The sequence below is a fragment of the Mirounga leonina genome, unplaced genomic scaffold (assembly GCF_011800145.1).
Source record: "Mirounga leonina isolate KUSES-001 unplaced genomic scaffold, KU_Mleo_1.0 Mir_126, whole genome shotgun sequence".
In the NCBI taxonomy this organism is placed as follows: Eukaryota; Metazoa; Chordata; class Mammalia; order Carnivora; family Phocidae; genus Mirounga; species Mirounga leonina.
In genome coordinates, this window is record NW_023270314.1 from 10,610,151 (window position 1) to 10,636,654 (window position 26,504).

At 39.0% G+C, this 26,504-nt stretch overlaps 1 protein-coding gene across 2 annotated transcripts in view; it reads left to right on the forward strand.

Annotated features, from left to right (window-relative positions):
- Positions 1 to 26,504, forward strand: part of PTPRB (protein tyrosine phosphatase receptor type B) — a 110,891-nt gene that overhangs the window by 28,625 nt on the left and 55,762 nt on the right. The window contains exons 1-8 of one of the 2 annotated variants that reach the window (XM_035002137.1): positions 33 to 286; positions 702 to 975; positions 13,239 to 13,514; positions 14,395 to 14,652; positions 16,758 to 17,021; positions 18,775 to 19,044; positions 20,905 to 21,165; positions 25,716 to 25,982. In XM_035002137.1, coding sequence (XP_034858028.1) covers positions 233 to 286; positions 702 to 975; positions 13,239 to 13,514; positions 14,395 to 14,652; positions 16,758 to 17,021; positions 18,775 to 19,044; positions 20,905 to 21,165; positions 25,716 to 25,982 — 1,924 coding nt within the window. In that variant the 5' untranslated portion in view covers positions 33 to 232. Of the gene's footprint in view, positions 1 to 32; positions 287 to 701; positions 976 to 13,238; positions 13,515 to 14,394; positions 14,653 to 16,757; positions 17,022 to 18,774; positions 19,045 to 20,904; positions 21,166 to 25,715; positions 25,983 to 26,504 lie in introns of those variants that run through there. The other variant, XM_035002136.1, reaches the window with a different exon arrangement.

Consider the following 26,504-nt stretch of genomic DNA (forward strand, 5'->3'; position numbering starts at 1 on the left):
GTGGGAAGGGCGGCGCGCTGCCTGCCCCCGCCGCCTCTCGCGTCCGCAGCCCGCCCGGGGCGGCAGCAGCGGCGGCCCCTGCGCGTCGCCAGCCCGGAGGGAAGCGCTGTGCGCCCGCGGGGCGCGCTGAGCGCGCGCAACAGGTGCCCCCCGCCCCCGCCCCGCGCCGGCCGTCGGGGCCGCCGGGCGCCCCTGCCCCTCTGCTGAGTCGGGCTGGTGAGCGCTGAGCGCGATGCTGAGCCATGGAGCGGGGCTGGCCCTGTGCACCGCGCTGAGCCTGCTGCAGGTGAGTGGCCCGAGGGAGGTGGCGGGCCGGCGCGCCCCTCCCTGCTGACGACCAAACTCCCAGTCGGCCGTCGGGCCGCCTGGGTCGTGCTTTGCAGGGGGAGATGGCCGAATTTCTTCCTCTCCCTGGGGGAGAGAGGTCCTCTCGTGACCCTCCGGCCAGACTGACAGCTCATCCGACTGTCCGAGGCACCGAGCCGCCCTCCTTCTCCAAGCCGCTCCCCAGAAAGAGCAGGCCGGGGAGAGAGTTGCCACCCACCTCCTCCGCGGGTCTTTCCTCGGGCTGGAGGGCAAAGGGCTGGGCTGAGGCTGGGGCTGGGGGCTGAGGGCTGAGGAGGCGGCTTGGGGACCTTGCTGTGGACAAGTCCCGGGACGGTCTAGACGGCGGGCTTCAGCTGCTTCTGGTTCCTTTGCAGACTGGACTGGGGGAGCCAGTGAGGTGTAACTTCACCCTGACGGAGTCCAAGGTCTCCAGCCGGTCCGCGTCTCTCCAGTGGAGAACTCTGGGGTCACCCTGTAACTTCAGCCTCATCTATAGCAGTGACACGTCAGGGGTCGCATGGTGCCACCCCACGCGGATAGACAACACCACCTATGGATGCTACCCCAAGGATCTGCAGGCGGGAACCACCTATAACTTCAGGATTGTGTCTCTGGATGGAGAAGAGAGAACTGTGGTCTTGCAAACAGGTAAAGGGTGACAGGTGCAGTTGGACGGCCAGGCCACTCTGGGCTGAGCCCTGCCTTTTCAAGCTGGTGTTTCATTTGAGCTCCAGGCATACAGAAAATAAAGGTAAAAATACCTGTGAAGATAAATATTGACCAAGATTTCTAGTTTCCTCAGATCTGGCCAGAAGCAGCTTGGTTGACTTTTAGAGATTTCCTTAGTGCTGAAGACAGCGGACTAGCTCTTTGAAGGGGGAGTGCAGCAGAGAGGAGCTGTGGGCTGTGAAGGGAGTTTGTTAAATTTGCTGAAACGGTGTGGTTTGAGCTTCCATCACATTAAACTGTCAAGCCCTGGAATAATTTTAAGCAAATGTTTTTAGAATAAATAATGGAAGTGCAACGATTAGGGATATGCCTTTCCTCAACTTAGTTTTATTTTTGGAACCAGGACATAAAATCTTCAGGAATAGAATAGAGCCATTCATAGGGGAAGATTCGAAAAGTCCTTTCAAATGAGGGCACGAAAATTAATTTGTATAACTTGAAAAACTAAAACAGCGTAGTATCAGAGACGGTCCTTTGGTTACTCTGAACTTCAAGTCACTCACTTTCTTTACAGTTTTGGTAAACCCTTCCATGTGTATATAGGAAGAGTTTGTCTTTCCTGCGTCAGTTTTCTTGTCTGTAAAATAAGAGTGTTAGACTTGGCCGTTGAGGTCCAAGTTCTTACCAAGTGCCAATGACCTAGGTAGGGGGCTGTCATACTCTAACCTCGTTATTCCTGTCAGCTACCCATTACATGTGCTCTAAATTCTCTAACAACTTTGATGTTTTGTGACTTCATTAGTCTTCCTTTTAACATTGTCTTTACTTGTTGCAATAGTGAAACTTCACTTCTATTCAGAAAGTCAAATTTCACAGAAAAATTCTGGAAGTCAAATTTTAGAAATGTGTTGTCCTTACTACTCTTTCATGTTCAACCTGAACAAAGATGACTTCCTTAGCTATCGGTCTTTAAAAAGGTGTGAGAACTTTCAGTTCTCAAGGCAGTTACAGCAGGGTCAGGAAATGTAGCTGGGTTCATGTAGTAAGTCAATCAAATAGTCATTCTCTTCTTTTTTCAGAGAAAAATTAAGAATGTCAATTACATCACTTGGCTTACTTCAGATGAAACTTTGAGATAATTTCTGAGATTTGCAGGAACTTAAATTGAAAGGAAACAGCACTCATGAAGAATTTGGTTATGTTTTTATATGGAATCAAAGAGAGACTGAAATCAACCACATAATTAGAACATTTTACAGAAGTTGAAGTGGTTATGTTTTTAGTCATGAAGCTGCTGGTCTCTTGGTATGGGAGGATAGTTTTGTGAACACTCAGATTGCTAATGCTGTGAAATTTATGACATAGAACTTCCAGATGTGTTCATTGCATTTGTTAAGGTGTCTGTTGAATGGGGCAGAACTATTTTTAAAAATAGGAAAAAGACTCACTGTGGGTGTTACTAGTTAGAATGCGCTCCAAGTCTAATTATGCTTGTAGGTGTTCCAAGTCCAAAGACATTTGTGAAATGTAAGAAATATTTGCATTTTATTGACTATGTTGAGTTAAAAAAAGACTTCATCAGCATTCAGGTTTTCATCATTTTTCTTAAAGACTTACTTTTTACAGTATCACAAATATACTTTTCACCACAAATTCTATGAGCTCCATGATAAATGTGAAGGATGAAATTTGCAGGTGATGGTTGTATAATGATATTTTTTCCCCACACTTATTTGTATGATGGTGTAATGCCTAGGATCCTCTACATTTTAAAAATAATTTTATTTAAATACACATTTTTATTTTATTTATTTATTTTTAATGTTTTACTTTTTTTTTTAAAGATTTTATTTATTTGACAGAGAGAGACACAGAACCCAATGCGGGGCTCGATCCCAGGACGCTGGGATCAGGGCCTGAGCTGAAGGCAGACACTTAACGACTGAGCCACCCAGGGACCCCTAAATAAACATTTTTTAATTAAGATATTTTAAAAATGTTTCAGGAAGGATTTTTTTGGTTGGTTGTTATTTGTTTTTTTGTCATTAGTGCTTTCTATAATTTGAGGACATAAGTGAATTTTTCATGTAGTTGAGAGAAAGTACTGGTATTTCTCTAAATTTTTAGGCTACAAAGGTGAACTCTACAAATCACGTTTTACACTTGGTAAAGTAGGACCAACTAGTAGTATAATATTAAGTCTGAGGTATACCTTCAAACAAAAGAAGTTATTCAAAATGTGCTTTACTACTCCATTTTGCCTGTCTTGTCAGTCTAGAATAAAAGAGAATGAGAGCAAGACATGATTTGACTAGAGATACAACAGTTGCTTAGATTATCTCTGTATCATTCCAAGTGTGATTTGTCTGGTTGTTCTTCCTGATAAACTGTCTAAAACAGTTCACTTATTGTCATGTAGACGTGGCCTTAAAGATTAAAAAAAATTTGAACTACATGGGAACTACATGGGAACTTATTTTAGCAACAATCAGTTTTCACTCCAGATTTTAAGTCAGAATTGAAAAAACATACATGGATTCAGCAAACATTCACCAAGCACGGATACTGCAGGGAATTATGCCAAGTGGTGACTGGTGTGCTTGTAAGGATGATGACCAAAACATGGTCCCTGTCCTTGCGGTCTGTGCAGAGGTGAGGGGAGGTCATGATGAAGGCGGGGACAGAACTTTCGCACTTCTTTCCTGAATGAAGACCTCGCTCTGCCTCGTGTTTGCCACGCTGCCATCACCCCAGAGAAGGCGAGGCAGTTCTCAGGTGTCTTCAGTCATTAAACCGGTTGATGCAACAACCATGATAAGTTGAAAGCCAAATTATTTAGTTGTGAACAAAAATAATTTGGAAGTCAAATTATCTAGTTGTGAATTCATTGGAAATCAACTAATGAAGACAATATTGAAGAACTCCAAAACTTTTGTATCACTGTGTCCTCAGAGTCTAAGCAGAGGGCTGCAAACTGGTAGCCCCTAGGGGTGTCTAGCTAGGTGTCTAAATAATAATATGTTTTGTTTGGCTCACGTAATGTTTGTGAAAAATCCAGATTATTTTTACCAGCATTAAAAATGGAAAATTCACATAAGTGCCAGATTTCTGGGTTCCCCTAAAATATTGGAAGATTTGACAAAGCTGGACCACTCTGCCTAGAATTCTCTAGAGCTAAGTTGTAGTTTCTCTCCGTTTAGATACCAATTCACTGGAATCCCCCTGGACCACTTCATTTATTTCCGTACTTGAATGCATCCTAAAGGCACTTGAGTTTGTTTAAATGAAACTTTCGAGTTTTTGTTTAGAACTTTTGGGAGGTTTTATCTTCCCACAAGTAAAAAGTAGTTTTTCAATATCTAAAATGGCATCTAGCACATGGTATTCAATAAATATTGATCACATGGATGGATAGATGGATGAATGAATGGATAGATGAATGGGTGGATGGATAGATAGATGATAGGTAGATAGATAGATAGATAGATAGATAGATAGATAGATAGACAGATAGATATGAATGAATAAAGTGAACATTTCAGTGGGAGGATGTATGTATTCTAAGAATATGATCTATTCTCCTTGGGTTATAGGTAAGTTACAGAACCCAGGGAAGTAGTCTGGTAGTAAAGAACTTCACTTATGGGAAGACTATCTTAATAGCATATGCCTTCTTGTTAGTCAGTTTCAGCCACTTAATAATCAGCCTAGAACAAAGGGTGAAAAAAATTAGCTCTTTTAATATGGCTAATTCCTTCGTCTTTAATTAAAAAAAACAAAACAAAACACTTTAGGAGCATTAATTACCAAGTCACCATATCAGCTCTTATTTACACTTCAAAATGTTACTTATTGTATTAGTTTACTAGGGCTTCCATGACAAAATACCAGACCAAGTGACTTAAATAACAGAAATTTATTTTCTCACAATTCTGGAGGCTAGAAGTCCCAGAGCAAGGCATCAGCCGCTTTTTTCCTGTGGATTCTCTAATTGGCTTGCAGGTGGCTGCCTTTTTGCTATATCCTCACATGCTCATCCCCCTGTCTATGCTGTCTGTGTTCTAGAAGGACAGCAGTCATGTTGGGTTAAGGCCCACCCTAAAAATGTCAGTTTAACTTCATTCCCTCTTTAAAGGCCTTATCTCCAAATACAGTCCCATTCTGAGGTACTGGGGGTTGAGGGCTTCAATATATGAATTTTAGAGGGACACAATTGAGCCCATACACTTACAGAACTTTAAACATAAGCCACTACTTCCCAATAATGTCTGTAAGCTACTTACATCAAAATCTTTGGCAAAATATCTTATAAAAGCATATATTATTGGCTTCTACCCCACATGTAATGAATTTAGAAGAAGTGGAGGCTGGGATATCTGATTTTAAACAAATATCACAGTGAATCAATGCACAGTGAAGTTTAAGAGCTATTGACATGGTTTTTCTATTATTCATTGGCATTAAGATTCTGGTAGCATTCTTCTTTATGCATGGCTAAATCTATAATACTGAAGAATATTATCTTAACCAGGAAGAAACTATACTCTAATATTTGTCTTGTGCTTTTATAGTATCTAAAATACTTCCACCTACTTTATTTAGTAGGTAAGAGTATAAAATATATATTATATTGACCATATATTGTTTAATTTTATTTTTAGGGAGTATTGTGAAGGGGCAGGTTGCATAAAGATCGAGAGCTTGGTTCTAGAAGCAGCCTCCTCCATCACTCACTAGCCAAGTTGACTCAAGCAAGTTACTAACCTCTCCAGGCCTGTTTCCTAATTTATAAAATGGGGATGATAATAAATATAATGCCTACTTCATAGGGCCATTTTGAGATTTTTATTTGGGTCATACATAAATTCTAGAATAGTGTTTGTCACATACCATGTGCATAGTTAAGTTTACTATTATTACTTTCAGGTTGGAGATAAGATTGATATTCATGAGAATTAACTAATCACAAATCACGCAGCTAGTATATAATTGAACCAGGACTTGAATCCTGGGTTTCTGGCTTAGCTCCAATTCTTTCCACTACTCTGCAGAAAGGATATAATTTTTAAGTTGGTATTAGTTCTTTCAAATTACCGTGTGATATTTTGTTACTATTTTTCAAGTCAACTTTTAAAGAAGAAAAAATATATTACAAAATACCTTAAATCTATGTATACTTAGCCTACACAAGGATGGAATAATGATTAAATGTGTTTCAGAGTGAAGAAATTATAAGCAGCTATTGATTTTCAATTGTGTGGAACTTTTGGTGATGATTTCAGTATTTAGCAATCAGCCATTGGCAGTCTACTTGTTTCAGGAATTCTAAGGTCAAGCTGAGCTATGAATATGGAATGAACCAACCTAGTTCTCTGAACTTGATCTTTTGAGTGCTTGGGAAGCTTCTTCCATCAGTCTGACTTCTGTTGGTGGGCATGGCATTCTACAGGTTGGCAAGAAAGACATAAAATCTTATTTGTCCAGACTGAATAAGAGAAGAACAAAGAGTAATTTTTTCACCTTCCATTTCCAGACATCAATTTGCTGGAATTCCCCTAGGGGATAAAGGATAACACTGATGCCTTTCTGATTTTGTAGGAGAAATCAAGCCCATTCTATCTGTATGAACATATATCAATGAAGATGAATATATGCCCCTAAACACATAATATGCAAATAAAGTTAACATGATAGTTTTGCATATAGATTGCCAGGAATTTTTGGTTTTGGTTTTGCTTTCCTTCCTTTTATGTGGAAAATCTCAAACACATAAAAAAGTAAACAGAATAGTATAATTAACTACCATGTACTCGTCACCTACCTTTAACTGTAACCAACTGATAGCCAATCTTATTTCATCTGTTTCTCCACCCTCTCCCCCACCCCGTATCATTTTGATGCAATCCAAGCCATCATTTGATTCCATTTGTACATATTTCAATATGCATTTCGGAAAGGTAAGAATTATCTTTCACATAATCACAATATCACTATATACCTAACATTAACAATAAGGTTTAGAAGCACACATCAAGTGCTAGGTCATGAATTTCTACATAGGAGGGGCTTTCTGGGTCAAAATCTCATTGGAAGGAGAGGCCAGGGGACTTCTCTTTCTGCGGCATTTATGTAGCACTTTAGATAATATTGAGAAAGCCTCACTCGTTAATATGGAAGAATTGGAGTGGGGCTGCTGAAGGATATCCTGGGGATGGCGGGGTTAAAGCCTCCGTCGGTTGTCAGGGCTGACAGGCCCCTCTAATGCTCACTAGAAGTGCTTTAGCTTCTTCACCTGCTTCTCACTCTGTAACACCCCTTCTGCTCTCTGATTTCTAACTCCCACTTTGACCTTCCAAACTTGCTCAAATTCCTGTCCTTCGTGAAGCCAACCTCTGAAACCTTAGCCCCTGGATCTCATTCTCCTTTGCACCTTAGCCCTGTTGCTGGCCTGTGTTACTCGGAACAGCAAGAACAACAGCAGCGTTAATACCAACTGCCATTTACTGAGAGCTCGCCAGGTGCTAAGGTGGCACTTAACATCTACCTCCGTTCCCTCTTAACACTTACAACTCTGTGTAGGAGGTGCTGTGCTCCTTTACGGATGAGGAAACTGAGCAGCAAGGAGCTTAGGCACGACTCTAAGTGACAGTGATGGGATTTGGACCCACGTCTAGTCTGACATCAAAGTCAGCCTCCCTGATAGTCCACCTTTTGTTTGCCTTTTCCACATATATCTTAAGTGCCTGAGTAGCCTGTAGACTCTCAGAGGAGCATCTACCACTTACGTACCCAGGGCCAAATATGATGACCCTCAAAGTAACAGGGCACCCTACACAGCTGTGAATGATGATGCAGATAACTGTGTAACCTGCTTTAATTTCCCTTTTGAGGATATTAAAACTTGGAAAGTCCGTTACTACTTGAACTTCCTATCTAGTGTAAAAGTTGATAAATGCATGTTACTCTGATGAATAGAGAACAATAGAGTGCATCATCTTAAAATAAGTCAGGAAGCCAACTGTAGTCAAACAGCAACAATCACCAAGTAAAAGAAAATTACACCTCTATAAATGTACTTAATTAACTGTGGATTGTGAGCAATTGCTTTTTCATTTTGTTCTCCTTCTCATTTTCAAAACATGCACCAAAAAACAAAACAAAACAAGCAAACAAACAAAAAAAAAAACCCAAAAGCAAACCTGTTTGTGACTTTTGCTCCACCCTTACTTTGATTTCGCAGTTGTTTGGTATGAATAGTTGATGTTCATTCCATTTTATGTAGAGTGCTACATAAATGCAGCTTCCGGTCTCCTAGCCTCCCTGCTTTTAACTAGAATAGTATCCCAGTTTCCGTAGAGATACAGAAATAGGCCCTGTCATTACTAAAAAGGTAGATCTGTTGACCTAGAGTTAGTGGTGAAAGATAAGATGTGTGTGTGGGTGGGGAGTAATATCCTATTTGAGGCGACCCTGAGTGCCTATGGAGAAACTTAGACTTCATCTCACGGAAAGATCTTGGTGCTGAAAGAAGGACGAGGATGGTGATGGGGAAGATATACAAAGAGGTTATTTGGCAACAGTACAGAAAAGGGAGAAAATAAGGAAGACACCCAGAAAATTCTGGGAGCAGCTAAAACATAAGGCAATGATGGGATCCCAGGTAAAGGCAGTCAGACTAGGGAAACAAAAAGGAAGAATCATGAAAAATGATTAAAAAAAAAAATCAGAGTAACTTTCACAGCCACAGAATTAGATTTAGGTGTGATTAGTGTTGTTACTCATTTTATCTCTGCTACGATAGTCTAACCATCAAACGAAAATTCTGTAAATTTACCTATTATTTTCCAAGGAATCTGGTTTGAGTGTTTTATTATTACACTGAGCATGCATTCAAGACATCACCCATCCTGGGACAGCTAAGTTGTAATAGAAGGAACTTGCAGCCAGGTGTTAGAATCTCAGCTATACTACTTGTTACGTGTGTGACCTAAATGAGTCACTTCACATCTCTGACCGCCTATTCCAACTGAGAAAGCACATTGTAAACTATCAGATCCTACACAGATATATTGTGATGCTATCATGACTTGGAGAAAAGCTTTTGGCACTAACCCATGGATGGCCTGCAATCCTGTTAAAAGGTTCAATTTATTTCCAAAATAAATATTATCATTTCAAATTCTAAACACTGGAAATTCCTATATCAATAAATAATAATGTGTTAGTAGCCATACAAAAAAAAATTTTAAGCAGGTATTACTTGTTACTTGCATTTTACATATATGAATTTCTCCTTCTTTCTAAGTCCCATTTTTAAAAAAGAGAAACAAAGAAGAATTCATCATTTTGGTTCAAAAATTTAGCTAACCTTCATCTTTTCCTCAAAGAACAGAAAAATTAGGTTGACATCAAGACCACTTTATGAAATTTTCAGGCTTTCTGATACTGGTGGATTCATTGAAATATAGAAGATGAATATCACAGAACTTTACATTTGGCATTCCATAATCCAGGTCTGTCTGAAACTGAGAGGTACAAACAGATGTCTCAAATTTATGGCTAATGATACATTTTGATACATTGAGATTAAGATTGATTAAATTGATTGAGATTAAATCATTGATTTATGGCTTTCCACAGTTCTCGTAGTTCATCAAACTTCACTAGCTACTATATATATGAGAGTGGTACATGGAAAAACCAGAAAGGCTATAAATGCGCCTGTGTGCGTTGACATCTGCAGCCATCGGCATGAACTACATAAGTCAAGTAGGGTTTTCCAATTACGTGCCATCTGTCATACGATCAAAAGATTACCTACATATAACTACAGTTTGAAACAGCATTAGAAATCCCTCTCTCTTGCATTCATATAGATACAGATATAGATGAAATTCATTTGTATATATACAGGAAATCAGCACCCCTTTTGGAAGTACCTAATTTTTTTTTTTTAAGATTTTATTTATTTATTTGAGAGAAAGAGTGAGAGAGAGAAAGAGCACAAGAGGGGGGAGAGGGAGAGGGAGAAGCAGACTCCCTGCCGAGCAGGGAGCCCGATGCGGGACTCGATCCAGGGACTCCAGGATCATGACCTGAGCCGAAGGCAGTCGCTTAACCAACTGAGCCACCCAGGCGCCCGTACCTAATTTATTTCTAAGAAAATATCGGAGACTTTCTTTTAACACAGCAGAGTTTTCCTCGGGCTTACATTGCAAAGACGTGTGAAAACCCTGTAACTTCTGCGGCATGGGTAGCAGCGGTGGCCAAGGGCCAGCACAGAACTTTATCGCAGTATAAATGGGGTTTGAAGTGTTTGTTTCCAGTGCAGGTTCTCGCAGCCCAGGCACTTCCCAGTCTCATTGTTCCTTTGTTCTAGCGGATGTACAAAGGATTGACTGTTTTGTTTTCTGGCTCGGAGAGATTAGATAAAGTCTGCATTTCTGAACTTCACTCTCTATGCACGCAACCTTAAAATTCATTTTCTGTAGCTTATATTTTGCAAATTATATGTGGTTTAGATTATACTGACCATACCATTATTTTCTTTAACCTTTATCTGGCTTGTAGACATCGATGACAGTATTGATCTCGTTGGAGCTCTCGTTGGAAAGCAGCTGTCCCTCCCATCCTTGTCCTTAAAATGCCTCTTCAGCAAAAATGTGTCATCTCGATTGGCTATGACAAGGTTGTTCTTGGGTTTCGTTGGCTACTAGAATCTCATGGTAGTGAAGTGCCTTATTCTCACCAGGCAACAAAAAAGACTTTCTGTAAGGGGAAATTATGTTCTTTCTTTTTATTATGATGTCCTTAATGACAGACTATGACGTAGGATAGAAAATTTAGATAATATTGCCAGAAAAAAAAAAAAACTACTGTTTTTCCGCAAGAACCTATAAATGAGAATCATCTTGGGAATTTTTAATTTTATCTTAATGGTTAGAAAGTTAGGTCATGGGAATAAACTGATAAGATTTTATCAAGTTTTTGTGTTTTCTTTTAATGAAGAAGGCAATTAAGGCTATTCGTTTAGCTTTAAAAAAATTGTATTCCACTTCTGCCTCCATTTTGTCTGTGATTCAGAGGAAGCTTTTTTTTGTGATCAAGTAGACAGCATAAGTTTCTATTACTGAGTGCCCATTCTATGCCAGGTAAATCTGCTCTACACCTCCTCAAATCATCCGAGAATATAGGTATGATTATATGATACTCCCCAGACAGATGGGAAAGTGGAGGCTTAGATAGCTTGAGTAACTTGTCCAAAGTCTCGTGACTGGCCCATGACGGAGCCGAGGATTTGAACTTAGTTCTGTCTAACCCCAAAGCCCACGCTCTCTGCCACAACATTTGCCTGCTTCCGTGACAGGACCTCCTCCTGTTTACAGAAATAATAACAACAACAGTAGCTAACATTGAACACTTGCTATGTGCCGGGCACTGTTCTAAGTGCTCTAGATAAAACAATGTAATCTTCATAAATATCTTGCCGAATAGATAGTATTATTATCTGCATTGCAGAGATGAGACAGCAGCAGCACGGAGAGGTTAAGGAATTGCCCAAAGTACACAGCTACGGAGCCAGAGAGCCGGACTCAGCCCCAGGCTGTCAGACTGCAGAGCCTATGCTCTGCCTGTGAACCTCTGCTATACTAGGGTGTAGACCACACACCTTGCGCTTTGGGCTCTCTGAGTTACTGCTGTCTTGGCTTCCTTGTCTGCTGACATTTATATTATTATTAGTTCTTGTATTACAAAATGCTACGTGGCTTGTCTTGTGCTTTTTGCAGGATGATGTACTCATTTAAGTCACAGCATTAAACACACACACACAAAATTAGATTGACCATAGGTTGTGTTTAGCTTCTGGATGGTGTCTCTAGGTGACCCGCGGATAGTCTCAGGAGCTCTCTGGCCATACAAGTCTTTTTAATACAGAATAAGATCATGTTGTTCTTATTTTTATTAATGTTAGTCACAAGCAAGCACCCTCTTAAAACATATACTATTCTAAGAAGATTCTATAATCTGAAGTTATTTTGTGAGCAAAATATAATTTACCAAGATGTAGATAAGAACTGGATCTCTATAGCCATGCCACGAAAACATCTGACCTGGCTTTGAGTTGTAGCCTCCAATATCTTGGTCCGACTTTCTAGATCAAGAACCAGGCTGGATTTCTGAAAATTACTCATCTGTAAATGTCTCTCGATGTTGCCCTTCCCTGCATTCAGGATATTCTCTGATGGTCCCACTGCATCATAGAATGGCTGATCCCTAAACACTATTGACTTAGTTCCTAACCCAGGAACATGCTGCTCATCCTATTTCAAGTTCCACAATGAAGATTCAATACATGGGAAATGGGAAATGGGACTCGTCAAACTCACCCATGAGAGTGGAAACTAAGTGAACATCTGGGTGCAGGACCAACCCCTTGCACCCTCTCTGGAGGCTTCAGCAGCTCCAAAATGTCCCGGAACTCAAGTTGAGAAAATCTAAGGACACAAGGAATCCCACCTGTTGGGAGAATTCATTCTGACGAGCAAACCTAGGCTAGGCTCATAATCAAGTCTCTATCTTTGGTGGTTTTCTGATATTTAAAAACAACCTAAAGTTATGTGTTCTTAACCCCCCGAATCCACAACCTAAAAAAGAAAAAGTTCATGGGCGCCTGGGTGGCTCAGATGGTTGAGCGTCTGCCTTCGGCTCAGGTCATGATCCCAGGGTCCTGGGATCGAGTCCCACATCGGGCTCCCTGCTCCTTGGGAGCCTGCTTCTCCCTCTGCCTCTCTCTCTCTCTCTGTCTCTCATGAATAAATAAATAAAATCTTTAAAAAAAAAAAAAAGAAAAAGTTCAGTACAAATTTCAATATTATTTCTTAATATCTGTATTTTCTGTTGAGATTTTTGGTATTTATCCAGGCCTAGCCTGGATGTTTGTCAGTGTGTGAAAAGTGCTAAACTTGCAAGCCAACGAAAATATAACCTTACTTGGAATTCTAAGCTCAGAGCTGTCTTAACAAAAAAGTTTTATTAGAAAAAGAAGTTTATATGACTAGTAGCTAAGTGGATTTCTTTTTTAAATGAAATGGTAAGTTTAAAAGTGGAGTAAAATACCGATTTGTTTCATGGGCAGCAGGTTCTTAAAGTTTTTAAGGAAAATGAATCTGGGTTCCAGCAAACTAACATGTATTTGCAAAAATCTTTAAGCCGTGTTCTCTTTTTGGATTTTTGCCTTGCAGATCCTTTACCTCCTGCTAAGTTTGAAGTCAGTAAAGAGAAGACTACTTCAACCAGCTTGCATGTTTGGTGGACTCCTTCTTCTGGAAAAGTCACCTGGTATGAGATCCAATTGTTTGACAATAACCAAAAGATACAGGAGACCCAAATTCAAGAAAGTACTTCATGGAATGAACATACATTTTTTAACCTCACTGCTGGTAATAAATACAATATTGCCATCACAGCTGTTTCTGGAGAGAAACGTTCCCTTACAATTTATACCAATGGATCAACAGGTAAGACCTGCTTACAGATAGTTGAGTATTTAATCGTTTAGGCTCCTTTTGGAACTACATTAAAATTGAAGAGATAGAAGTAAGAATGCCCCCAGACCAAAGATGACAGATAGGTAAGTTGATAGACAGATAGACAAATGTTATGCAGTACAGTGGGAAGACTAGACTAAAAGTAAGAAAATATGACTGTGCTGCTAGCTTGCTAGGTGATTTTGAACAAGTTCTGGGACTTCTCTGGGACTGGAATTTTCTCCAAAATGAAGTAGATGTTTCCTAATGGCCTTCCTAACTCAAATCTTAGGCAACAGCATTTTCTGCCTCCATTTCTGAGTTTGTGCCATAAAACTTACGTTTAAGTGTTTTCCTCCTTTGTATACTCTCCTCATAACATCAAGTCATGATGTTTCCTAAATATCCCTACATCTGGAACAAGTTTTTGCTTGCACCCGCCCATCCCGATACCAATGGCACACCTCACCTCCTTCCATGAAGTACTGTCCTTCTGGTCATGCTCTCTCCTCTCATTTTCTCTCCTGATCTATTGCTATAATTTGCTTTCTGTTTTTCGTCTTCCATTGTTCTTCCCTTTATTGTCTCTTTGCTGCTCTGCCACATCATACTTCATGGGCAAAAATTACCTTAGTACCTATTAAGTGGGGGAGAGAGACAGGTAAACTATGATGTAGCTTTAGGCGTGGACTTTGAAAAGAGCATTAATTCAGAATCCAGTGAAATTTCAAGAGTGCTGTAGCCATTACTTATTACACAAATTAGATGTACAGAGAAGCATACATGAATGTGTGATTTCGAATTAAACATGTCTATGTCTCCTCTAAGGAAATTATAAATGACCCTTTGGAAATGCATTTTCTTTTCCTAGTGCCATCCGCAGTGAAAGATATCAATATTTCAGCAAAAACCAATTCTCTCCTGCTTTCCTGGTCCCATGGCTCTGGGAATGTAGAAAGATACCAGCTACTGCTGATGGATAAAGATGTCCTAGTTCATGGCAGTGTCGTGGACAAACATGCTACTTCCTTCAGTTTTCACGGACTGACACCTGGACACCTCTATAACCTTACCATTGTGACCGAGGCTGCAGGGCTGCAAAACTACAGATGGAAACCGGCCAGGACAAGTAAGTTCCACTAACTAGCTGAACAAAAATAAAGCTCACAGCAAGGAAATGTTTAATAACCATGGCTTATTAAATTATTTGAATAATGATAATATGAGACAAATTGAAATTTGCATGTTACAGAAGGCCCTTAAGATGTACCCACTTTTCTATTCAGAGAAAGAGGGACTCCCTTGTATTCTAAATTTTAGACCAGCCTGAAGTAGCGAAGTTAACCACTGATACAGTCTCAGGTTATCTTTTTAGTATTCTGACCTCTTTGATAGGGATTCCTACTTCCTGCTCTCTTTTTTTTTTTTTTTTAAGATTTTGTTTATTTATTTGACAGAGAGAGACACAGTGAGAGAGGGAACACAAGCAGGGGGAGTGGGAGAGGGAGAAGCAGGCTTCCCACTGAGCAGGGCGCCCAATGCGGGGCTCGATCCCAGGACCCCGGGATCATGACCTGAGCCGAAGGCAGACGCTTAACGACTGAGCCACCCAGGCTCCCCCCTACTTCCTTCTCTTAAATGAGCATCCACTGCCTTTGTGACATCACTCACAATGAGCCAAGATAACTTTTCTCAGTGCTAATCAAAGACCTGGTCCTGTGAAACAGCCATTTCTTAAACCCTGTACCCAACAAAACATGTCCTGAGACCCAATACTATAGGAGTTGTTCTCATAGCCTAACATAGCTGGATAAATTAATCTGTGCTAAATTTCAGTGAATAATTCATGTACACATTCATTCATTCATTCATTCAGTATCTGTTGAGTATAAACTGTATGCTAGGCATTGTGGATATAACAGTGCCCAAGAAGGCCCAAGTCTTTGCCCTATGGAACTTAAATTCTAGTACATTCTAATGCTTCTGATGGGTCTAATGTGTTAATAAATTCCCTCTCTCAGTAAGCTATCTGATTTTAAGAGAAACTTTTAGGTATGTGGTGCCTTAGAAATTACCCTGGCGCAGGGGGCTCTTGGAGCTACAAGAGATTGATGGGAAAGATATTTGGGGGCACCTGTACATTTACATATCTTCATATCACACCTCAAAGATGTGTAGCTATTTCCAACAAAAATGTACCATATATTTTGGGGCGCCTGGATGGCTCAGATGATGGAGCATGCAACTCTTGATCTCAGGGTTGTGAGTTTAAGCCCCATGTTGGGTATAGAGATTGCTGAAAAATAAAATCTTTTTTTAAAAAGTACCTCACATCTGAAGAATTATTTATGTATAGCAAGAGCAAATTACACTTCTTACTGGCCTATGCAAAGCAGTATGCTGTGCCCATTTTTAAAATGAAGCATTAATTTTTATTTTGCTGTTAGTGAAGCCCAAAATTACAACATAGCCAAGAGGTAGAAAAAATATTCACTGAAGTGTCTTTCTTTTGTAATCATTTTCCTTTGATGAAATAATGACACTTGGGCACCTGGGTGGCTCAGTTGGTTGGGCGACTGCCTTCGGCTCAGGTCATGATCCTGGAGTCCCTGGATCGAGTCCCACATCGGGCTCCCTGCTCAGCAGGGAGTCTGCTTCTCCCTCTGACCCTCCCCCCTCTCATGTGCTCTCTCTCTCATTCTCTCTCTGTCAAATAAATAAAATCTTTAAAAAAAAAAAAAAAAAAGAAAGAATGACACAATTCTTGAGCTGTAACTTTATCATCATTTTATATGAAAAATAAAATATTTTTAGGATGCAAAATTTTGTGATGGCCAATGAGTTGACCAATCTATTTATTATGTACTTGCTATTATTAAATACATAAAGATGGGAAGAAATTAGGCAGATGACAGATTTCTTTGAGCTTTCCAAGACCTCATTTGCCAGTAAGGATCCCTAGGCTCAGTGAGATAGAGCTATCCAGGGTTGCCCATCTGACTAATGGCCAAGTCTGAGCCAGAATCCAGGCTCCTGACTCCCATGTTTATGCTCTTTCCACCGGCCAGATAGCCTTTCTTTGATTTTGCAGTATTCTTTTTGCTCGTGAAGTTGTTGTTTCCTTCTGAGCAGGGAGTGTGGCTTGCAGGGATTAAAATGCAGGTCAAAATTTGGCCATAATAAGACAGGTACAATATCCTGAGTTAAAGTGTCCTTTCCTTCCTCCTTATTTAGCCCCCATGGAAGTCTCAAATCTAAAGGTGACAAATGATGGCACTTTGACCTCTCTAAAAGTCAAGTGGCAAAGACCTTCTGGAAATGTGGATTCCTACAACATTACCCTGTTTCACCAAGGGACTATCAAAGAATCCAGAACATTAGCACCCCAAGTTACAGAAACCCAATTTAAAGACTTAATCCCTGGACGTCTTTATCAAGTTACCATCAGCTGTGTCTCTGGTGAATTGTCTGCTCAGAAGATGGCAGTGGGCAGAACAGGTGAGTGTAGGGCTCCAGAATATTCCTTGGTTGCCCAGATGATTCTCTGATCCATCAGAACAAAATAAGTTACAGGGAAGACTCCTTTTCCAATTTGGGAAATATGGTCTATATGACTGAGGGTGCCCACGGGCCAGGGCCCCCTATACAGACTGAAACAGAGGTTAATTGCATTCATCTGAGTTATTTAAGCAAATGTGTTTGGAGTGATTCCTGAATGATGTGCATAACTGGCTCTGCCCTGTGCTGTTTCATGTCACACCACTTAAGTAGTGTAAATGCATTAGCATTGATACTAATGAATAAAACATTTCTGACCAACCCTTATAGTGAGAGCCAGTTAGCACTTAAGCATGTTTTCCATGAATTATTTTATTAATTTATGTCACCAAATATTTATCCAGTGCCTTCTTTGTATAAATTACTGTGCTATGATTTGGGAAGTTATTAAAATGTCAGGGTTCAGCAAACTACACCCTTTGCCAAATATGGCCTGTGAGCTGTATTTGTGTAGCCCCAGCTAAGAGTGGTTTTCACATATTTAAAAGGTTTTTTTAAAAAGCAAAAAGAAAGACAGATATGAGACAGAGACCATATGTGGCCTGGAAAGCCTAAAATATTTACCTTGCCAACCATTGCTTTTAAGGAAGTTACATTTTAATCAGACAAATGTAGACTATACACACAAAAAATAAAAATAGTACACTTTAATAAGAGTAATCGCATAGGTGTTGCCATGTATCAGGTACTAACCAAACACTTTACACCCTTACCATGAGAGAGGTTCTGTTATTATCACCATTTTACAGATAATTCAGAGCTCAAATAACTTGTCCATAGTCATCCAGCCAGTGAATGGTGGGGATGGAATTTAATTCCAGAGTCCATTCTCTGTGCTGTTAGAGATTCCAAGTAAGAACCATATGGTCAGAAAACCAAGAGAAAATTCTTGTTCAGAAGATCAGTAAAGACTTCTCAGAGGAACGGTCTTTAACTGGACCTAAAAATTGTGAGGCTCTTGGCAAGCGGAGAGGGAAAAGAGGGAAGGGCATTTGAGGTCGACGGAATAATATAAGCAAAGGCATGGAGGCAGAAGAGCCCAGGACACTTACAGGTCTTCAGAACACACAACTGGAGGCCAGCATGGGAGAGAGTGCAGAAGCAGGGAGGGCGGCTGCAGAGAGTAGTCAGAATTAAGACCAGAGGATATGGGGTCTGATTTTGGAAAGCTACAAATGCCACACCCAGGACTTAATATTTTATTCTGTAATTAATGGAGAGACCTTGCATGTTTTTAAGCAAAGGAATAATTGGACCAGAGCTATATTGCAAGAGATTAATCTTGTCAGTTGGAAAAGGGAGGAATGTTTCATGATCACAACATGCAGTGTCTCTACCAAAAGACACCGCATCCATCGATGTCAACATCATTAGAAGCAACATCAATATTGTCTCTGGGGCTGGTGTGCAGCCAATAAAACACAGCGCTCATATTGTTAGGTTATTAACAGTGTTACAGAAGATTGCATTACTGATATATTACTAGATGATTTTAGCATACATTTCTTGAGTGCCGGATGCCTCCAACATTAGGAAAGAATACTCATTTGCAATCCCCAAACATCAGGAGGGGATAGAAATGTTTTGAATTGCAGGTATTAGGTCTCTTATCTACTGTTGCCCATGAAAAGTGAATGAGTATCCTTACTTTTGGTTTTTAGAATCTCCTTTTTGACATCATTTCACCGTTTAGTTCCAGAGAAAGTTGGGAACCTGGAGGTAAACAGCAATGGTTCGATAAGGTCCCTAATAGTGAGCTGGTCGCCCCCTGCTGGAGACTGGGAGCAGTATCGTATCCTACTCTTCAATGATTCTGTGGTGCTGCTTAACATCACCGTGGGAAAGGAGGAAACACACTATGCCATAGATGATGTGGGGCTCATACCGGGAAGACAGTATGAAGTAGAAGTCACTGTTGAGAGTGGAAATCTGAAGAATTCGAAGCGTTGCCAAGGCAGGACGGGTAAGCAAATACGAAGGTGTTAATGACTGCTAGAACTTTAACTTGGTCCCTCTCCCAAGTAACCCAGGTAGCTGTCAATGTCGTGCCCACCCCCTCCACCCCCACCGTGTTCCGTGAATTTGAGATATTATAGACTTTTAGACTGAATTAGTTTTGGTAATGTTTAATTTTGTCAAAATAGAACATTAAAATTGCTTCCAGTAGTAAGTCCATTATTTTATAAAAAGAAAGACATTTTAAGCACCAAAAGAATAGGAAGAAAACGATCGGAGAATCCTTCCCACAAAAGAAGACAACTGACATTTTTTTTGACAGTGATCAGTGTTTGAGAACCATTGCCTTGACCTAATGTTGACTCGTGAGGGAATTTCATGTACCAAGGAAAGGTTATTAAAGGGAAGTGGAATATATTTGGATTTTAGGGTAGAGGAGAATGAGGATGTGGAGGCATGGGTTTTGGTATTCTTGCTGTCACCACTATACTGTAATTCCTTGGGCAAGTCACAACCCCTCTGAGTCTGTTTCCTCAACTTTCAAATAAGAGAATTGTCCTTCCAAGCTCAATATTTCTATGACATGGAATACTCCATACTTAGAGTGAAATTCAAATATCTTCTCTCTTAGTCTTGCCTGATGATAAGGAAATAACTACTTTGATTCAATGTTCTTCTTAGAAGACTGTCAAAGCAAAGGACCAAGACACCTCCTTAGCTTGCCAACTGGGTCTTCCAGTCGTATCTTCATTTTCCAAATATTAATATCCCTTGGATAATGATCAAAGACCTATATAAGCTTAAACCAAGCTACTTTTAGCATTTCACAGAACAAGCATCTATGTCCTCTCCAATATTTTATCTCACCACCTCAAATAACTTGGAATACTGTCAAGAAACCTAGGGGCTCTCAGCATGGTGGCATAATTACCAGGAAAACTTTTCTTAAACTGTACCTCTAGATAAATAAGGTTAATTGAGGTAGGCTTTGATGTATCAATCCAATTCATTTCAATATATTAAAGAAGGAAGATACAGATTTAGGGACTCAGTTAGAATGGAATTATAGAAAATTTCTTTGATGCAAAAATCAATATAATTTTATACACTTGGTTCTTCCATAGTTTTGTTTCCCTAGTGTTTTGTGGGACCAGTACTTTACTCTTGGCAATGTCTCCTAGAAATTGTAATAAAACCTTTTAAAGAAATGGAAACAGTTTCCATTCTTTGGTTAATGGGAGTCTTTAACCAGATACTATTCTTGCTTGCCAGCTATACTCTCCCTTTCATGGATACATTAGTGCCCATTTCTCAGAAATGAAGAGAAGCAGCACTTTGTCTTTCCAATCTGGTGGAGTAAAAAATACTTCTAACTTCATCTAAATAGTCAAATATGGACCTTTCTCAGTGGTTTTATGGATGACATGATTGAATTAAATCTTTTCATATCATAGAATTCATATGAAGAAATAAACACTCAAGGTAATATGTGGTCAAAAATAAATGACCCAGGAAAGCATTTTCCAATAGTATTCTTTTGAATCCTCCTTTCTGGATAGGTTATATCAACAAAGTTTGGGGCGCCTGGCTGACTCAATTAGTGGAGCACACAACTCTTGATCTCAAGGTTGTGAGTTCAAGCCCCACACTGGGTGTAGAGATAACTTAAAAATAAAATCTTGAAAACACACACACACACACACAGTTTTTGTGATTAGCTTTTTTTTTTTCCTGAGAGCTCATACACTTTCAGAAAAGAAATGCTGAACTGGAATACTCCTGTGGTTGGAAGAGAACAGCTCTCTAAGAAATACTTGAGTATTTCTGAATCAAATCAATGACACAGTCTCCATTGCTTTTTCCTTAGTCCCCCTGGCTGTCCTCCAGCTTCGTGTCAAACATGCCAATGAAACCTCACTGGGCGTCATGTGGCAGACTCCTGTAGCAGAATGGGAGAAATACATCATTTCACTAGCTGACAGAGACCTCTTACTCATCCACAAGTCGCTCCCCAAAGATGCCAAAGAATTCACTTTTACTGACCTGGTGCCTGGACGAAAATACATTGCTACAGTCACCAGTATTAGTGGAGACTTAAAAAATTCATCTTCAACTAAAGGAAGAACAGGTAATATTGTTTATAAATTTTAGACTTTAAAAAGTATCCTGTCTACTGAATTGTTTAACATTTAATTTACAAGTGTTCACTGAATGCCTATTTTGTACTGGTCATTGTTTTATGAATGTTTTCTATTGTTTGTTTTCTATTATACTAATTGCAACTCTTTGCTAGTTGTTTTGTCTTGTTTTGTTTTGTTTTGAAATTTGTTTGGTTTTATTTTGAAATTGAAGCAGAGCAGAGAACAACTTTTCCAAAGAGTTTTGCTGCAAAGGAGAGCAGAGAAATAGGACATCATCTGAAAGAGGAAGTATATTTGAAAGGAAGATTTTAAGGATAGAAGAAATAACAAGTTTCATGTTGATAGGAATGTTCTAGAAGAGAAAGGAATGATGATGATGTAAAGAGAAAGGAAGAATTGCTGCAGTTATTCTATGAGCAAGCAAGCTCTGGGATCTAGAGCACAAGTAAAGGAAATGGCTTTAGAAAGGAGCATGAGTAATTTAACTTTAGGGTCAGCTGGGGAAAAAAGAGTATTGGATGCATATGCCAGTAAGTAGATAGATGTAGTGGTGGGCAATTATCCTTTGATAACGCTCCTCTTTTTCTCAGTGAAATAGGAAGCAAAATCATCAAAGACTCCCTTTTCCAATTTATATATATTGTCCTGTATTTTATTTCTCTCTCCTTTTTTAACCCCACAAAAAATTACCACTTACCTTCTCATCTTTCCTTCCTGTATCTCACAAGTTCCATTTGGGATTACTTTCCTTCATTTTGGAGAACAGTCTTCAAATTTCTTTTCTTTTCTTTTCTTTTTAAAGATTTTACTTATTTATTTACTTGAGAGAGAGAGCAAGCATGAGTAGGGGAGGGGCAGAGGGAGAGGGAACCTGATGAGCAGGGAGCCTGATGTGGGGCTTGATCCCAGGACCCCAGGATCATGACCTGAGCCGAAGGCAGACGCTTAACCGACTGAGCCACCCAGGCACCCCCAAATTTCTTTATTAGTGTTTTTAGGGACAAACTCTTTACACTTTTGTTTTTCTGTGTATGTCTTTATATAGCTCTCAATCTTGAAAGATATTTTCCCTGGGTTACAATTTTATGTTGGAAGTTACTTTCAAAAAAAAAGAGAGAGAGAGAAAGTTATTTTCTCTCAGCACATTGAAGATTTTGTTGTAGTCTTTCTGGCAATTATTCTTGCTGTTGAAAAGTCAGGTGTCAGTTTAATTTCTACTTTTCTCTGGGTAATCTGTTTACTATGACTGTTTTTAAGATTTACTCTTTGCCTTTGGTGTTCTATTGTTTATAGTAATAACCTAGATATAGACTTCTTTATCTTGCTTGAGATCATGATGATTTCTGTACTTGCAGACTAGTATCTTCCATCAACCCTGGAATTTCTCACCCATTAACTCTCTGATATTGCCTCTTGCCTTTTCTCTAATCCCTCTCTATTCTCCTTCTGGTAGTCTAGAATTTATGTATATTTTTCATATTTTGCATGTATTTGCTTTCTGGGCTATAGTCTGAATAATTTCCTCAAGTCCTGTGTTTTAGTTCCTTAATTCTTTCTTCAGCTCTGTCCAATCTTTTTTAAATCCGTCCATTGAGTTTTAAGTTTTAATTGTTCATTTCTTCACTTTCAAACATTCTTTTTGGCTCTCTTTCCAAATCTGCTTTGTGCTCAGTTGCTTTTTAGTCATATTTCCATTATCCTCCTTTATTACTATCAGTAAATAAACCATTTTTATTTTACCTTCTATGTCTAATAATTAAAATACCCAAAATCTTCAGGAGTTCAGTCCTGTTGTCTATTGAGTTTGCTGCCTTTTGCACATGGTGTTTTACTTCCTTAAATATTTGTGATTTTTCACTGTAATGTCATATACCTTGGAAATTTATTCTGTGGGAATTCTTTGAGTCCTTGTTTAAAGATGGGTTTTAGAAAGAATTTTCTTTTCATTTGATTCTTTGAGGTGCACAGGACTGCTATCAACCCAGACCTATTTTAATCGAAACTGTCAACCTGAGGTTTTTTGATCACCCAGGTTTTATGAATTTGGGTTGCAAACTCACTGAAACTGTTTTGAGGTTATGAATTCTCACCCAGTGCCAAGGAGGCTGGGGTGATATGAGAAGCAGAAAGGGAATATTTATTTCACTTACACTTAGAATGTAACCTTTCAGGATCCAATGTTATGCAGGGTCACCTATGAGGTTCCTTAGTTTGTGAAAGTCCTACACTTTACCTCCTATTTCATAGATCCAGCAAAGCTGTAAAATCAAAGCTTAAATTTATGTTTGAAAGATGCCCTCAAGATGAAAGTATGCTTCAGTGGACCGATTACCTATCACTTACTATCAAGTCTTTGAGAATTCCTTACATTCTTGACAACTCACTCATACATCTACATTTTTATATTTTATCCAACACATGTAGTTGTGTTTATTGGGGGTATGCTGCCCACTATACTGCAGGAATTGGAAGTCCAAGGCACTCTTTTATTCTTAAGATCATTTTCATCATTCCCAACATTCACATTGCTGGGTCATATGGTAAGTGTATTTTTAACTTTGTAAGAAACTACCAAATTGTTTTCCAGAATGGTTGTAAAATGTTACTTTCTCACCAGGAATATATGAGATTTCCAGTTCCTCCATAATCTCAACAACACTTGGTATTACAAGGTTTTTTTTTTTAACCATTCTAATAAGCATGTACTGGTATCTCATGTGGTTTTAATTTGCCTTTCCCTAGTTCCTAATGGTTTTGAGCATCTTTTCATATGCTTATTTACCTTTCCTTTATCCTCTTTGGGGAAGAACATATTTTCAAATATTTGTCCATTTTTTGATGGGGTTATTTGTTTTTTATCATTGAATTTTGAGAATTCTTTATATTCCAGATATTAGTCCATTGTCAGAAATGTGGGTTGAAATGGTTTCTCTCAGACTGTGGTTTGTCTTTTGATTAATTTATTAGTATATTTCGCAGAACATAAGTTTTTTATTTTGGTGTCAATTTATCTTTTTTTTTTTTTCTCTCGTGAACCATGCTTTTGGTGTCATATTGAAGAAATCTCTGCCTTACACAAAATCACAAAGATTTTCCCCTAGAATTTTTATAGTTTTGGGTTTTTAATTGAGGTGCATAATCCATCTTGAGTTCATTTTTATATGTGTATGAGATTTGGGTTAAGGTTTATTTCCTTGCTTATGGACATCTAATAATTCCAGCCCTTTTGTTGAAAAAACTATTCTTCCTCCACCCAACTACCCTCACATCTCTGTAAAAAATCAATTGACTCTATATGTGTTAGTCTATTTCTGGACTCTCATTTCTGCTCCATCGATGTGTGTGTCTGTCTTTTTGCCAGTATCACATTGCCTTCATTATTGTAGCTTTCTAGTAAGTTTTGAGATCAGATGATGTTACTCCTCCAACTTTGTTCTTCTTTTTCAAAATTATTTGGCATATTAATTCCTTTGCTTTCCATATGAAATTTAGAATGAGAATTGAATCTTCTGATTCCTGTACAGTAGTATTTTTTAATGAGTGTATTTGTATCTTAATCCAAAAGTCAACAAATTCTATTATGCCAAGGTTCCAATCCTTTTAATTACCATAATTCAGGGAAGAGGCACAAAGAAGATATATGTTGATCAAACACCAGCTTCAAGATCTGTTTAAGAGATTTTTTTTAATGGGTAGGTTAGAAATCACAATAGTTGCTAATTAGGAAAAGGACACAAGCTCACAGGTTAGACAGATCAGGCTTTGGACTCCTAGATGACTATTTGTTAGCACTCTGATAGTAGGCTAAATTACTTACATTGTGTGGTCTTTGGTTTCCTCCTCAGTAAAGAGAACAATGAAATCAAATTTATAGAATTTTGAATGAGTATCAAATAATATAATAATATATATATAATAATATAATATAATTTCTAAAAACTGGCACATAGCAGGCACTCAGTAGTTATCACTACCAGTTGTTGTGGTTATCATTATTATTATTATTACTATTCTTATATGATGTAATTCATACTACTGTAACATTTTCATGTATAATAATAATGGTGCTCTTGAGAATGTGCCAGTAAAGAATTAGCCAGTTTTCTGAACTACAACCTAATCATCAGGTGGAAGGGGTTTCCCAATACCACCCCTTAACAACCATCAGCTCAGGTAGATAATGTGGCTCTCAGTTTTCATGGGATAAGGACAGATAAAATCACATAAAGTAAGCAATATTCAAAAACAACATTCTTTCATTATTGAAAATGTAAATTCAAAACTACTTAATAGGTATGCATCATCTCATCCATGGATCTGAAGTAATTTTGATTTCCCATATAAGCAGCTTCTGTATGGGAGTAGTTTGCCATATGCCACAGGAAATAGAGCTGAGAGTCTATAGCAAAAAAATATAGATATATTTTTAGCATTTTTAAGACTGTCTCCATTTTTGACTCATTTTGTTACACTTCCTCAGGGTGACTAAATGTCATCTGTTTTTTTTTTCTTCTTCTCTTTGTCTTCCATGTTCTAGTGCCTGCCCAAGTGACTGGCTTGTATGTGGCCAACCAAGGAACAACCAGCAGTCTGTTTACTAACTGGACCCAGGCCCTGGGAGACATAGAATTCTACCAAGTCTTACTGATCCATGAAAACGTGGTCATCAAAAATGAAAGTGTCTCCAGTGAGACCAGCAGATACAGCTTTCACTCCCTCAAATCAGGCAGCCTCTATTCTGTGGTGGTAACAACAGTGAGCGGCGGGATCTCATCCCGACAAGTGGTGGTGGAGGGAAGGACAGGTAAGAAGAGCACAGGGAAACTCCAGAGTATATTCTAGGATGTTTTGAAACACCCGAAAAACAGATCCATTTTTGACTTTCCTTGGAAGCCAGGTTTCAATACCAACCATCCATACATGTTGCTCTCCTAACAATGGAAATTGGGGGGTGGGTGAGGGTAGGCAAGAATGAATTCTAAGTTTTCTAAAATCTCCCCTAAAGGTGTCAGAACTTCTAGAAAAACCTTTGTAGTAACATAATGGTCATTTGATGCCTAAGCTTATCCCCTCATTCAGTTGATGATTTCCTTAATGTTTATGTCCCAGTTAAGATAAACAAGTAATGAGACTTTAAAAAAGAAAGTATATTCCACTCTCTTTCATATTCTTGTTTCAAGACATAGTAAGGAAATGACCTCCAACTTCTATGGTGCAAAGTGGAGTTAATAAAATTCCCAAATCACATATGTTTTCATAAGCAGCATTAAACAAGTGCTTAATACTATAACCACCTAAACAATGTTTCCCTGACCTTGGAGAGATC